This window comes from Megalobrama amblycephala, linkage group LG21 (genome assembly GCF_018812025.1).
Source record: "Megalobrama amblycephala isolate DHTTF-2021 linkage group LG21, ASM1881202v1, whole genome shotgun sequence".
Classification (NCBI taxonomy): domain Eukaryota; kingdom Metazoa; phylum Chordata; class Actinopteri; order Cypriniformes; family Xenocyprididae; genus Megalobrama; species Megalobrama amblycephala.
The window spans coordinates 33,204,215-33,220,160 of NC_063064.1; the positions used below are offsets into that span (position 1 = coordinate 33,204,215).

The window sequence follows — 15,946 nt, forward strand, 5'->3', positions numbered from 1 at the left end:
ATTATGTACTCAATGTGTTGTACAATGTGGTGAATAATTACAGAACCATTATTATATGAATTAAGAGTTACTCTGCACTTGTACCAGCCTATCGTTGGCAAATTTAACAGGGGTTAAAACATGCTACACCAATGGTTTAATTGGGGTAACTTGATCAGGTCACATTTATATAGTCACATAGTCATGACAAAAAGGCATATGTAGGTTTGGACATCAGGGCGTCAATGATTTTTTTTGCCTGAACTATTGCATTCAAAAACAGAGAAACACTGAGTGTTTTGTGTTATGCTTTATTGAGTGAGTGGGAGAGGTGGTCTGACTGTAGAAAAAGATAGCAAGTTCTCTGGTCTAAGCTCCTCAATACAAGTTATACAAACACAAGTTTACCTACCGATATTCAAAGCCAGGGCTCTTATATGTGGGTTTACCAAGGATAAAGAACTTTTTATTCTTTCAAATCAAACATAGGTACATAAACCAAATAATTAAATTATCCACTCAGTGAAAACCCTGAATTTGGTCAGTGCACATAAATTGGCATTTTTTAACATTTCATAAGTTAGATAAAAAAAATAATAAAGCAGGTCTACAAATGCAGTTCCCTGGAAAAAGACAAATCTCTTTAAATATGGGGTGCTGCAGACTAAGGCAACTTTTAGTCAATAAAAAGGGTAATCTATTAGTCTTACATATTATAGGAATGAAACTATACAATGTTGTATTTTCCTTCTCATTTACACTGTACACAGTCCACATCTTTCATGTTTGGCAACAACAGCCAATACATGTTTATGTAACAATTATCCTACATTTTACACCCAAATAGAGCAGTATGAACTCAAGACACTATACAAACATACATGAGCACAGATTTTGTTTCCCCTCTTAAGGCCTCCTTTAGAGAGCTTGGACAAAAACTTAGATGATCTTAAATGGAATGACTGAATTTAACTAACCATTAAATCCAGTAGCCACTTTACACGTACCTTGAATGAAATAAAAACATTTAAATTGGTATAATGTAACCACAATCACATTTTCGTCACATTGCATCCTGGTTTGTGAGAAATTTCTTCTTGCTTTACACCAGAACATAAACATAACTTCATATCTACATTTTTTGAATGGACACATTAGCAATCTTTTAACAGACACAATCTGCATACGTTTGATTCCATTTACATGTTTTTTGTTTTTTTTAACATAAATTATTCCTTATTTTATGACAGTCAACCTTTAAATGTGTAGCAAATACCAAGATATTTACCCTCCTGTTTAGCTCCTTTATACACATGACATGATTGTCTAACCATGAACAAGTATGTAAAAGCCAAAATATTTTTTTTCCAAAACCTCCAATGATATTAAAACCAATCAACTAAAGTTATACAAAGTTTCAAGCTTCGGTTTAAAATTATAAAGCAGACTTTATAAAATCATTTAACAACTGAAAATAATTTAAGTGGGTCAAAGAGTTTGTCCAAAGCATCACTTCTGTATTCAAATTTGCTATAGTATGTACAAATGTATGTTTGTATGCATGAAAACAAACATTTACACAATAAAAGCCAGGAAACACTGTCCATTAGCTGCTACACTTCATTGTGAGGGGCATGATATAGCTAAAACAACCAAAACATACATGTGAAAAATTGTAATTGAGGGGAAAAAAAAAAAAAAAAAAGTAACTTCTTTCCTTCTTTTTTTTTTTGGCTGGAGTGTCTGTTGGTGCTGAGACAGACATCTTTTTCGCTCCGTATAACAGAGGAAATCACCCAAAACACAATTGGCACCCATGTTCTTCGTGAATCTTAGGTGAGGGCCCCACTTTACGGCCTGCCAGCCTTCCTCTGACAATGAGGGCGAGTTAAAAAAAAAAAAAAGTGGACAGCGGGAGTGTAGTCTACCCTGAAACAGCTGGTATAAACAGGTGACTTTCCAGGGTCATGTCGTACACATGAAGGGGGGTTGACCTTTGTTTCCTCCCATTCTTAGAGGCCATTTTTCTTTTTTATCCTCCCAAAGTTCTTGAAATCCTGTGAAAGATGATGTTCACAGGCTCTTTGTGTTGATGTGTGTTTTGTAATGCTTTGTGAGGTGGTCACTCCGCATGAAACGTTTCTGACATTTATTGCACTCGAAACGTTTGTCTCCTAAAAGCAGACAAAAATAAACAGAGAATTTACACACTGAAGCAGCACATTTGTATTTTGTGCATGCACGTGTATACTTGGAGGTTACATACCCGTGTGTGTCCTGGCGTGTCGCTGCAGTTCGTCACTGCGTGTGAAGCGTTTTCCACAGAAGACCCAGCTGCACACAAAGGGTCTCTCTCCCGTGTGCAGTCGGACATGCGCCCGTAGCAGGGAAGTCTTTCGAAAGGTCTTTTCACAGCCTGCTATGTGGCAGATGTGTTTTCTTTTCCCCACCTCTCCTGGCCTGTTGCATATAAAAACCAAATATGGGCTGCCACAATTAGTATTTCCTTTCATAACCGCCATTAATTATAAAATGGTAATCAGAAGTGTGCCAATGAGAAACTTTGTGAAATCTGAAATCCATTTTACTGCTTCATTGTTTGAATTTAAGCAGATTTACTATTCTGCTCGACTTTGTGTGAATCAATGGCACAGTTCTTTCAACTACAAACACTCCAGCAACATTAATTATTTTTTTTACCATTTTAAGCAATACAATACAAGCAAAAGTTCTGTTGTGCAGCACCTTATTTGACAAAAACAAACTGTAGTAAATTAATTGTTACATTGTAATTTGATTACATTTTAAGATGGATTATGAATATGAATTCATTTTTGATGATACATATTTTTTAAGTCTTAAAACACTGAATCCAGAAAACATTACAGAAACAACAGAATCTGGACAAAACATAAAGAAATGATTAAAAGGAAGCTTACTCTGTGGAGTCTATTAAGTTATGTTTACTAGGGCCGGATATTATTATATATATATAATTTCACGATTCAATTTTGATTCACAAGATTTGATTAGATTCCGATTCAATTTGATTTGATTCAATATCGATTAATTTGGATATATATCAGGTACAGTACATGGCAAATTTTCTCAGGGAAAAAAAAAATCTAAAATCTAATGCTGTAAACTATACAGGGAGTCAGTTGGTGCTACATTATAATATTGAAGGTCAAAATTATGTGATTTGTACACAAACACTTCAGTTACACAAGAAAGTTTTTACACATTAAGTTATTATTTATTTTTTTGGAAATATAAACAATTAAATGGCCAACAGGAAACATCTTCAACATCCAAGGCTCGGAGATCCCAACAATCCAAGATCAAGGGATCCGATGCCTCGTAAAGCAGTACGACAGCTCCTTAAAGGACAGCGGCAATCTTACTAATACCAAGGCCCAGCTGAACACCTGGCTTAAGGCAATTGAGCACAGCCAACTGCTCGGGAGTCTGGTGTTTTCAGTATGGCATCATACCCGGCTGCAGTGGCCCTAACTACTTTATGAATTTCCCATGTCCCAGGTGGAAGGAATGGAAAGACTGTGCAGTAAGTTCTTGAGGAAATGGCTGGGAGTCCCCCCATCATTCAGCGCAATCAACCTTTACAGCAAGACCTCCAAGCTTCCCTTGCCAGTCTCATCAGTGGTCGAGGAGTTTAAAGGTGCCCAAGAACGTTCTTTCACAAGATGTAATATAAGTCTAAGGTGTCTCCTGAATGTGTCTGTGAAGTTTCAGCTCAAAATACCCCATAGATTTTTTTAAATTAATTTTTTTAACTGCCTATTTTGGGGCACCATTAACTATGCACTGATTTACACTCGGCGCCGCCCCTTTAAGACACGAGCTTCCTGCCACACGAGCTGTCGACTATATTACAGCGCATTTACAAAGTTCACACAGCTAATATAACCCTCAAATGGATCTTTACAAGATGTTCGTCATGCATGCTGCATGCATGCTTCGAATTATGTGAGTAAAGTATTTATTTGGATGTTAAAAGTTTTATTCTGAGTGAATTTGAGGCTGTCCTCCGTGGCTAACTGCTATTGCTACACTGTTGGAGAGATTTATAAAGAATGAAGTTGTGTTTATGCATTATACAGACTGCAAGTGTTTAAAAAATGAAAATAGCGACGGCTCTTGTCTCCGTGAATACAGTAAGAAACAATGGTAACTTTAACCACATTTAACAGTATATTAGCAACATGCTAACGAAACATTTAGAAAGACAATTCACAAATATCAGTAAAAATATCATGCTATCATGGATTATGTCAGTTATTATTGCTCCATCTGCCATTTTTCGCTGTTGTTCTTGCTTACCTAGTCTGATGATTCGGCTGTGTGCAGCTCAGACGTTTACCGGCTGCCCTTGTCTAATTCCTTTTATAATGTTGGGAACATCATGGGCTGGCATTATGCAAATATTGGGGCGTACACCCCGACTGTTACGTAACAGTCGGTGTTATGTTGAGATTCGCCTGTTCTTCGGAGGTCGTTTAAACAAATGAGATTTATATAAGAAGGAGGAAACAATGGAGTTTGAGACTTCCATGTACTGAACTCTTGTTATTCAACTATGCCAAGATAAATTCAATTTTTGAATCTAGGGCACCTTTAAAGCCACCAAGGCAAGGGCAGTCAGTACACTCCTCACGTCGAAAGATGGGAAAGTAAGATACGCAAACAAGACCATCAAATGCGGCAGAAAGTGGAAGCCCCAGCAAGCCGTGATGGAAGCAGAATCCTACTGGAAACACCAGGAAATCGTGGGTGTGGTATGCCAGGGACGCCTGGGCCTTGGACACTACAGTGAGAAGAGGTGGAGCAGGGCTGATGCCAGAGCCTTGTGGTGGCCTTGTGGTGCAAAGAGTCCGTGAGGCAGCAGAGGAGGAGCGTCAGGTGAAAGCGATAGGGCTTGCCTCTCAGGGTCAATGGACGCAATGAGACCAGGCACAGGAGCGACCTCTGTCGTGGAAGGAAATGTGGCAGACCGACCAAGGGAATTTGAGCTTCAGTGACTGACCTGCTGCCAACACCAAGAAATATAAGGTTCTGGGGCGGAGGGGAAGACCCATCTTGCAACCAATGTGGAGCAGCCTCCTGTACACTGAACCACATCCCGATCGCTTGTCCAAAGGCATTAGAAGGGCGGTACAGATGGAGGCACGACAAGGTCCTCACGGAAATTACCAAATGGGTGGAACAGCAGCGAGTCAAAGCCAACAACAAGCAGGTCCATCCACCCGAAGCCATAACCTTTGTGAGGAAAGGAGATGAGACTTATAAGACCGGCATGGTGGCCAAGAACCCGCCCTCTATTTTGCAACGAGCTTCTGATTGGGAGTTGAGAGTAGACCTGAAGCGGAAGCTTGTCTTCCCACAGGAACATGGCAGTGACCTCCCTCCGACCAGATATGGACCTGTTATCCAAGAACACAAAAACCATCATAATTGCTGAGCTCACTGTGCCCTGGGAAGAGAGGCTAGCCACGCCCCATCAACTGAAAAATCCAAGTACCAGGACCTGGTCGACGAAGCTGTTCTAAAGGGGTGGCATGCAACCAGCTACTCCATTGAATTCGGCTGCCGTGGGTTCCCAGCAAAATTGGTGCGCTATTTCCTCCAGAGTGTGGGCCTGGAGTCTAAACAACTGAAGAAAGCCACCAGGGACATTGCTGCAGCAGCCGAGTCCAGTTCATGATGGCTGTGGCTGAAGAGAGCCCATAGTTGGAACCCTTCTGCAGGTGAAGGCTAGTCAGTCTTCGCTGCCCCACTCAGGCGAGGTGTTCAGGTTAAGGGGCAAAACGCCGGAGACCCTGAGATCCCTGCTGACGATGCGGAAGGGTTCCAACAATGTGGATGCTCCAGGAATACCATCTCAGAAGTAGATCTGCATCACCATAGTTAGTGTAGTTCCTACAGGTGCAGCTTATAGCAAAGCATCTGTGATGTTTACTTCACCATAGTGGCTGTCATAAAAATTTGACAATTTTATTAACTAATTTCATATATATATATATATATATATATATATATATATATATATATATATATATATATATATATACACACAGTACAGTCCAAAAGTTTGGAACCACTAAGATTTTTAATGTTTTTAAAAGAAGTTTCGTCTGCTCACCAAGGCTACATTTATTTAATTAAAAATACAGTAAAAAACATTAATATTGTGAAATATTATTACAATTTAAAATAACTGTGTACTATTTAAATATATTTGACAAAGTAATTTATTCCTGTGATGCAAAGCTGAATTTTCAGCATCGTTACTCCAGTCTTCAGTGTCACATGATCCTTCAGAAATCATTCTAATATGCTGATTTGCTGCTCAATAAACATTTATGATTATTTTCAATGATTCCTTGATGAATAGAAAATTCAAAAGAACAGCATTTATCTGAAATACAAAGCTTCTGTAGCATTATACACTACCGTTCAAAAGTTTGGGGTCAGTAAGAATTTTTATTTTTATTTTTTTGAAAAGAAATTAAAGAAATGAATACTTTTATTCAGCAAGGATGCATTAAATCAATCAAAAGTGGCAGTAAAGACATTTACAATGTTACAAAAGATTAGATTTCAGATAAACACTGTTCTTTTGAACTTTCTATTCATCAAATAATCCTGAAAAAAATATTGTACACAAATATTTTGTACAATTGTACAAATTAAATGTTTCTTGAGCAGCAGATCAGCATATTAGAATGATTTCTGAAGGATCATGTAACACTGAAGACTGGAGTAATGATGCTGAAAATTCAGCTTTGCCATCACAGGAATAAATTACTTTGTGAAATATATTCAAATAGAAAACAGTTATTTTAAATTGTAATAATATTTCACAATATTACTGTTTTTTACTGTATTTTTAATTAAATAAATGTAGCCTTGGTGAGCAGACGAAACTTCTTTTAAAAACATTAAAAATCTTAGTGGTTCCAAACTTTTGGACTGTACTGTGTGTGTGTGTGTGTGTGTGTGTGTGTGTGTGTGTGTGTGTATATATATATATATATATATATATATATATATATATATAATGTGTGTGTGTGTATATTAGGGGTGTAACAGTACGCATATTCATCCCTATGCGCTATGTGGATCATCCCTAAGTGAGCAGAGCACACGCGTGCCGTATGTAGCAGTTTGGAATGCACTTGGCAAAGGGAGCGGTGTAATTTCCTCATTTTCTTCAGCTTCGTTCATGAAATCTATGATGAAAAAAATTAAATGACAACCTTTTTTTCATAACTAAGGCGAGACGACACCAATGTCATTAAATGATAAATGTGACTATATCAAAGTGTAATATCGACAAAAAAGACTAGACTAAAGTGTAGTTAAAAAAATAAAAACTTGACCAAAATCACTCGTTTTTGTCTAGGAAAAAAAGAGGGGACAAAAAATTACAGACTGTTTTTAACAAGCCGCTATGAGTTTTCATGTTTGCGGTTGCCATATTTCAATAATTTAAATTCCCCAATCAGAGCTTTTCTGTTAAAAGAACATGTTTCCTACCTGGTCTTTTACTTAATCTTTGCAATTTGGTAACCACACGCTGTCTCTACACTGGAAGAAGTGGGGATTATCTGAAAACACCAACAAACACGTAAGCTGGAGTTTAGCCAATATCTCCAATTGAGATATTCTGCTTAAATTAAAGTTTTGAGAAGTTTCTTTTTTACCAGCAGGCCTATATGATAAATAGCCTATAAAAAATTTATTTACATTTTTATTGTTTACATTAATTCTTTCAAACATGTGGAATGCATTTCATTTCTCATTATTTGAAATATCGAATGGTATGGGAAAAAAATATCGTGATAATATTTTTACCCATGTCGCACAGATTTTTTTTTTTTTTTAAATGCCTTCATAAATAAAATCTTTGCTACCTCTTTTCTGCGTCTTTGCAGTTTGGACAGGTGCAGGCCATACGCCGTTTTTTCTCTCCTGGCTGACTCTGCAGTTCCAGTGCGAGCGTCTGTGTCTGCTCCACCTGCATGGTCTGCGTTTGTGTCTGCATACCACCCAACTGCAGACCCGCGCCTGGAACCGTCTGCACCGTGAGGTGCTGCTGGCCTGAAAGACACAAACGCATCAGTCAAAATGCAGCTCATGTTAACATAATTCAGAATGCATTGCTCCAAGACTTTGAAAGAGTTAAGTGACACAAATCAATAATAATTAAACACTTAGCCTTTTGCATTTGTTTGTCAAAGCGAAGCACTCACTCACCCCCAGCATTGGTGATCGTTACAGGAACACCCTGCACCTGGACACCATTAATATTGATGGTCTGAACAGCCTGAGCAGCAGAAGCTAGCTGGGCTGCATTCAGGGTTATCAGACCCCCTCCAGCCGGGGCAATTTTAGGCAGAGTCCTTTCTTTCCGTGCCCCTGTTTGAGCCTTTTTAGTGACCACCGCAGGTGTGGGGGTGCTGGTGGGTGTTGTTGGCGTGGTAACCGTGGTCTCCTGTAGCTGTACAGCCTGCCATTCACCTGAGGCTGTTTTAATCAGCACCTGGCACAGCAGAGCACATGCATTAGATCACTAATGATTTCTTTACATTTTTTGCAAACGGACATAAAATTAACACATTAGATTCACTGCCCTTGTTTATACTTTATTATTGTAAAGAGATAATAATATAGTTTTTTTTTTTTACGTACCTGTGTGTGTTCTGGGGGGGACACCTGCACACTGGGTGTGACTGTCTGTCTCTGTGGTACAGGGGGAAGTGTGGCAGAGGCGGCCTGTACCACTTTTAGAGCCTGTGGGGGAATCTGGACGACCTGCTGATCGGATTTCTGCTGAACCAACTGCACCTGCTGCACCACGGCAGGCTGACTCCCCCCCGGACTCTGCACGATCAGGAGATTATTTCCTGCCTGTTACAGGAAGACATTATTAGAAACAGACGCAATCAAGAAAAACAGTTGCCTACCTACTTAAAGAGAGAATTTTATAAAAAAACATATCCAGGCCATATTTATTAACTAAAACTGTTAACAATATTTTTCATAAAGCTGAAATAAAATAAAATAAAATATAAATTTAGATAAAATGGATTAAAATGAAAATCTAACTTGAAAATTAGAAATGCTGCCTTGGCGTCTACCACTAAAATTATTAACTAAAAATAAATACAAACTAAACTTGAGTTAAAACTAAAAGTGAAATAAAAAATAAATAATCTCTAAATAGTAATATTAAAAAAAGAGGCAAAAACGCATAACAAAATTACTTACAAAAATGAAAACCAAAAAAAAAAAAAAAAAAAAGTTAAATCAAAATATTAATAAAAATATAATAGTACAGAAAAAATACTAGAATAACAGTCATTTTTAATGTAATTATTGTTAAATATTAATGATCATTAATTATTCAAGATGAATGCAAATTAATAACTTATTTAAAATCAGCATAAAACATTAAAAAATATGCTGTAAATATACTTTGTAGTATCAAATATTCTTTTTTGCATTACAGTAACGTAGAGAATTAATTTTTTGCATTATGGCACGATCTTAAAAATAGCTTATTAGCACAATATAATTTCTCAATATCGTTTTAATTGTGAAATAGGACAGGTTGTAGTGTTGCACGATATACTGGTACTAGAAAGGTATAGCGATACCCTGCTTTTAAAAACGGTCCGGTTCTTCATTTTATTAGTACAGGTACTTTGAGTGCCAGCTGTATTTCCTAAAGTGCGACAGAAGGGGGCAGGGGCAGCGCGCTGCTTCTAAGGCAAATTGAGTGCGTCTTTATTCCTCTCAACTGCGCAACGGCTTTTATGGTGACGAAACGAGAGGTATGGTTGTAAACATAGACCTATATGATGTCTATGGTTGTAAATACAGGTGCTCTTGCAGACCGTCCACAAATTGTTGAGAAAAGCAGATGCACGAAACGAAATATGGCATTATTTTGCTTGCATTGCCGACAGTCAGGGCAAGCCCACGGACACCACTAAGCCGGTCTGCAAAAGATGTTACAAAATAACGCAAGCGAAGGGAGCCAACACATCCAACTCGGCAAAGCATCTTGCCGACAAAAATCCCAATTTCTACAAAGAATTTAAAGAGCGACAGGTTAGTGAATGTGATACCAGCATTATGTTGTCTCTCAGACATTAAATGAGTGTTATTTATTTATTTTACTCGTGCAAGCAGACCTCCGCAAAGAGGTGTATTATTGAGTATTGAGTTTAATAAGTGATATCTGGTTGCAAATATAAAATTAATTTAATTTAAAAATACATAAATATGTGAAGGGTATATACAGTTATTTTAAACCAATTTATGCTTTAATTACATTGCTCTAATTATTTACAGTAATCTAATTTTTACAATAATCTTGATAATTTACAGTAATAATCTAAATAATAACTTTATTGAGCATGAAAATAATAAACATTAAAAATTAAATCTAACTCTGTAACTTCATGGCAATGAAGCTCAAATCCAGCTTATGATTTTTCCCTTGACACACATGCCAACACAGAACAGTGTAAACAATTAAGGGTTAGTTCACCCAAAAATGAAAATTCTGTCATTTAATTACTCACCCTCATGTCGTTCCAAACCTGTAGGACCTTCGTTCATCTTCGGAACACGAATTAAGATACTTTTGATAAAATCCGATGGCTCAGTGAGGCCTGCATTGAGAGCAAGTTAATTTACACTTTTAAACACCCAGAAAGCTACTAAAGACATATTTAAAACAGTTCATGTGACTACAGTGGTTCAACCTTACAGTTATGAAGCGACGAGAATACTTTTTGTGCACCAAAAAAACTAAATAACAACTTTAATCAACAATATCTAGTGATGGGCGATTTCAAAACACTGCTTCAAAACACTGCGTCACTGCTTCTTTCGTGGTTCGGAGCATGTATCAGACTGCCAAAGTCATGCAAACCTTTGACATTTCAAAACACTAATGACGTAGCGAAGCCTCGTTTACTGAAATCATGTGACTTTCACGCTCTAAACCACTGATTCGAAACAAAAGATCTGTAAAGTTTGAAGCTTCATGAAGCAGTGTTTTGAAATCGCCCATCACTAGATATTGTTGAATAAAGTCGCTATTTTGTTTTTTTTGGTGCACAAAAATTATTCTCATCACTTCATAGCATTAAAGTTGAACCACTGTAGTCACATGAACTGTTTTAAATATATCTTTAGTAGCTTTCTGGGCATTTGAAAGTGCAAATTAACTTGCTGTCAGTGGAGGCCTCACTGAGCCATCGGATTTTTTCAAAAATATCTTAATTTGTGTTCCCGAAGATGAACGAAGGTCTTACAGGTGTGGAACGACATGAAGGTGAGTAATTAATGACAGAATTTTAATTTTTGTGTGAACTAACCCTTTAAGGTCATTTTAATGTATAAATCTATTAGACGACATCCAAGGAAACAAGCAATTCACAAAAATACACAATTATGAGCTAAAGCACTCAAGGTTTTTAGAAAGCCAAAGCAGAATTACAGAAATGCACATACCTGAATAATATTGTCGGCTGTGGTCTCTATTAGCAGCGCTTCAACCTGCTCAGCTACAGGTGGCGGTGAGGCCGGTTGAGGGGCAGGAGGAGGCGGGGCTATAGCCACCTGTCTCTTCCTTCCCCTCTTGCCCTTCACTGGAGCAGCAGTAGTCTCTGTTACAATCTGCGCTCCTCCCACATCACTAGTAGTAACGTTAAGAGGGAGCGTGAGTCCACTAGGGAGTCGTACAACGTTAGCATTTACATTGGCATTATTTTGCCGCCGCTTTTGAGAGGACGGCTTGATCGCCACCGTCTTCTGCTGAGGATACCGGTGCCGGGGCCAGAGGAGGCGGGGCCGGTGTGGCAGCCTGAACTGTGAACAGGTGAGGTGATGATGGCCTGGTTGGTTCCGGGGATGATCTGGATCTGTCCTCCCTGAGGCATCATTTGAATGGTCTGAGACCCCTGGAACTGAGGAATCACTTGGTACTGGATGTTGGCATTGGATGTGCCTGCTGGACGTGAAGGGCTCTGAATAGTGAAAACAATGGGACTGGCCCCTGACGAACCAAGTCCCGCAGGCAGCTGGATGACATTCCCTTTCGCCGAGAGGAACCCAAGGTTTTTGGGTGGAGCCGGAGCAATAGGGGCAGGCTTGATGGGGTGCAGACGGCGCGTGGTTGGCTGAGATGGTGGTGTGCTGACTGGGGCTTGGGCAGCAGGAGGCCCAATCTTACTGCAGGTAGCCGCCAGAAGTGCCAGTGGGGAAGGCTGTGAATCCTACATGTGAGAGTGTCCATTCACAATTATCAGAAGCAAACTTATAAAGATTTATCAGAGTTTGAGCTGACTGACACTTATTAGAATGCAAGCACGACAAAAAAAGAACAATATTTCATTATGTGTGGAGAAAGAGACCAAAAGACATTAAACTGGCACAGTTTTGTAAGAAAATTATTTGTTTGGACAGCTGTCAAATATACAGTTTAGCAGTAATTATACCAAAATACTTAACTGACCAGAGTTAAGTATTCCAGAGTAATAATAATAATAGCGTGCAACAGTCGGTTTCCGGAAGTAAAAATTCCATTCATTTTCTCCATAGGGAATTATCTCCAAGGGAAACCTTTAAATACAGCCCTACTGTAAGCTACAAGGTGATTAATCCATGGTATTTGCTTTTGTTGAAGCCATCAGCCTGCATTATTTCAAATTATTCTTAAAATAATGGTCTTTAACAGTGGAATTTGTGGTGAAAAACTACATTACCCATGATGCTGTACAGAAATTTTCACCAATCAAGAGAGCAACCACAATGAAAATGCGCCAAACAATCTCTTTAGCTCCGCCCACTCTTGTGAAGCACAGTGAATGACATAATTGAGTCGGTCTTCCTACACTTACAAAATTCTTAAATATTTGTAATGATTTTAAATATATTTAAATATCTGTTTTTCATTTGGTACATTACAAATGTTATTGATGCCTAAATGCACTTTTAACTTTCCTAATGCAATCAAAAAATTGCTGACACCATTTGCACCTTTCTCAGGTCTAGGAAGCACAAGTATATTATACAATCATATCTTTATAAACTAAAACCGCATTGTATCTAATGAATAACCTCTAATTCACAAACATTTAAAGGTTTTGACTGCCATACATACTGAACATTTTTTTGTCAAATGTTACAAATGTTTTATTTTGTTTTTTTGTTTTTTTTTGAGTGCGAATCACTATTCAGGTCGGTGAAATTGGTGACTTATACCATGTTATTGCTTACATTAATCCCCTTTTTATTCATTAAAAATTAGAATGATTTCATATTATTTATACATTAACTACAGCAAAAACCAATGTGATGCATAAATAATAATAATACTAGAAAAAAATAATTATCTCAATATTTATGAGATATTTTATTTGAATATTTATTTGAAGAACATATAATGTGAGAATTACCAGTATTGATAATTTCATTTAAGCATTTCAGATGACTGATTTAGATTTCATTGATAATATGAATATAATTATTAAGCTTATGTTCTAAATAAAAATAATAATAATGACATTAGTAGGAGCTTACTTGAGAAGCGGTGGTGGAGGGCTGAAGATATTCACTGGGGCTGACTGCGACAGTGGTGGCCATACTGTCCTTTTGATCTGTAAGAAGGAGGTGAATCTATTTATCCAAGGACAAAAACAACTCTCCAAATGTGATTTCCATTTGAGAATGAAATAAGACAGGAGGACTTATTTGAACTACTAAAGTCATTTAGTTGTATAATTCTGTGCTTAGACTTGGCATGTCCTTATTTTTTAAACACCACAGTATTATGAGCAATGTTTGCAAAGAGAACTGGATTAAATTGAATAAACTGATTGTCCAAAATAAACAGAACATGAATGGCATGCACTTTCAGTTATGACAGTGTACCTAAGGAGGCGTTACCTGCGATAATCTAAACCCTGGAGAGGAGTGATTCAGCGGGGCAGGGTTTAAAACTCAATCCACTAATAGCACTTTACACCATAAGATGTTCTCAATCCTGGTCCTGAAGTGCTGGGCTACTCCAGAACCAGAACTGAGATCCACTGCACATCTTTGGTAAAAACCCAGCACTGACCCCATTGACCCCGCATGTACAAAGATCTCAGATCCCAATCCAAATAAACACTTGATGTTATGACGCTTGCTAACTGGCTGTCAGAGAAATGAAACTAGGTTATAAAAAATAAAATAATATAAAACGAACTAGTTATACAGTTTATTTGAAGTCGTTACATTTCATAGTAATTCTAAAAGAATTACACCACAGTGATCTGTCTTCTATCAAATTCAACATTTTTGCAACTTTACTACATGAAAAACTTGCTCTCATAACAAGCTAATCAAACTGAAAAACAGGACACACCCGCTGATAACCAAAGCAGGTGTATTTACAGCAAAATTCGTGGTTGGAGGTAAGAAAATTATATATTTACGCCTATATAAATGCAAAATACAGTTTGATGAATGCTGCAGGCTGAAGCCAGCGGCTAACGCTAACAGGCTAAACGTCAGATGCCTGCAAGTGGTTGAGCTATTATGAATGAGCGCGTTAAAATATGTCTTTATATCATGTTTTAATCAGCCGTCTACACGTTTACTTATTTCTACGACCGTGCAGAGCGCTATGAAAGAGTTATTCTGTCTGCGAGCAGACAGACTCAAGAGTGCGCTGATGGAGGAGGAAACTGCTTGCTTAGCATGCTAAGGTGCTAACTAGCCAGATAAACTCTTCGCTGCGGAAAAGAACCGTGTTTCCGGAAGTGTGCATTTGGCAGAATCGCCGTGCTACGCATGATTTTTAAAACTCGTGTGTGCAAGCTATGATATAAAATATGTATCGGTTCATTCGCTCAATAGAATGTTTATGAAAGTAACAGTAATATAAACACCAACATTATAATTCCTACCCACCGCTCATGACGACATTCGCTCTCCGTGAAGCCTTGAAGAGCCCACACGAGATACCGCCCCACCCGCGCCCTCTGGCCAATCCGGTTACTTGTCAATCAGCGAGAGCTAGCCGTCCGGACCAGTCAGAGTACAGCATTTGTCTGATTGACGTTTGTTCCGGCCAATGGGATAAGGTAATATTTCTGTGACAGTTGAAGGATATATATTTAGCCAATAGGTTGTCGAGTTTTCAGGAGAAAGGCGGGCGTTGTGAAGAAGTCAAAATAATAAGCCGAACCAATAATACACAGGTTTGAATTTCACTGACGTTTAGCTCACCCTGTTAGAAATGGAAAAAGCATATCAATCAAAAGTAACTGACAGCAATTTCGATCAAACAACCAGTGTGGACTGTGTTAGTTTTCTATTGCAATTTAAACGCAGGTGCTCCCTCAGAATATATGGTTGTTATCTTCTGAAACGAGTTAAAGGGTTAGTTCACACAAAAATGAAAATAATGTCATTAATTACTCACCCTCATGTCGTTCTACACCCGTAAGACCTTCGTTCATCTTCGTAACACAAATTAAGATATTGTTGATGAAATCCAATGGCTCAGTGAGGCCTCTATATTAAAACTCTCGAGGTCCATAAAGGTACTAAAAACATATTTGAATCAGTTCATGTGAGTTCAGTGCTTCTATCTTAATATAAAAAAGCTACAAGAATACTTTTTGTGTGCCAAAAAAAATAACGACTTTTCAACAATATCTATATGGGCCGATTTCAAAACACTGCTTCATGAAGCTTCTGAGCTTTATGAATCTTTTGTTCCGAATTAGAGATTTGGATCTCCTGTCAAACGGTTAAACTGCTGAAATCACGTGACTTTGGCGCTCCGATTCCCTGATTCGATTCGTAAAGCTCCGAAGCAGTATTTTGAAATCGGCCCATATAGATATTGTTGAAAAGTCTTTATTTTGTTTTTTGG

At 37.9% G+C, this 15,946-nt stretch overlaps 1 protein-coding gene across 1 annotated transcript; it reads right to left on the reverse strand.

The window, feature by feature from the left end:
* Window positions 1-274: 274 nt before the first annotated feature.
* Window positions 275-15,120, reverse strand: sp2 (sp2 transcription factor). The gene is given in 10 exon segments (XM_048172572.1): window positions 275-2,153; window positions 2,246-2,439; window positions 7,914-8,100; window positions 8,257-8,542; window positions 8,692-8,910; window positions 11,530-11,838; window positions 11,840-11,890; window positions 11,892-12,293; window positions 13,600-13,676; window positions 14,977-15,120. Coding segments are annotated over 10 exon segments (1,833 nt in total). The 5' UTR covers window positions 14,984-15,120; the 3' UTR covers window positions 275-2,052.
* Between the last annotated feature and the right edge of the window lie 826 nt (window positions 15,121-15,946).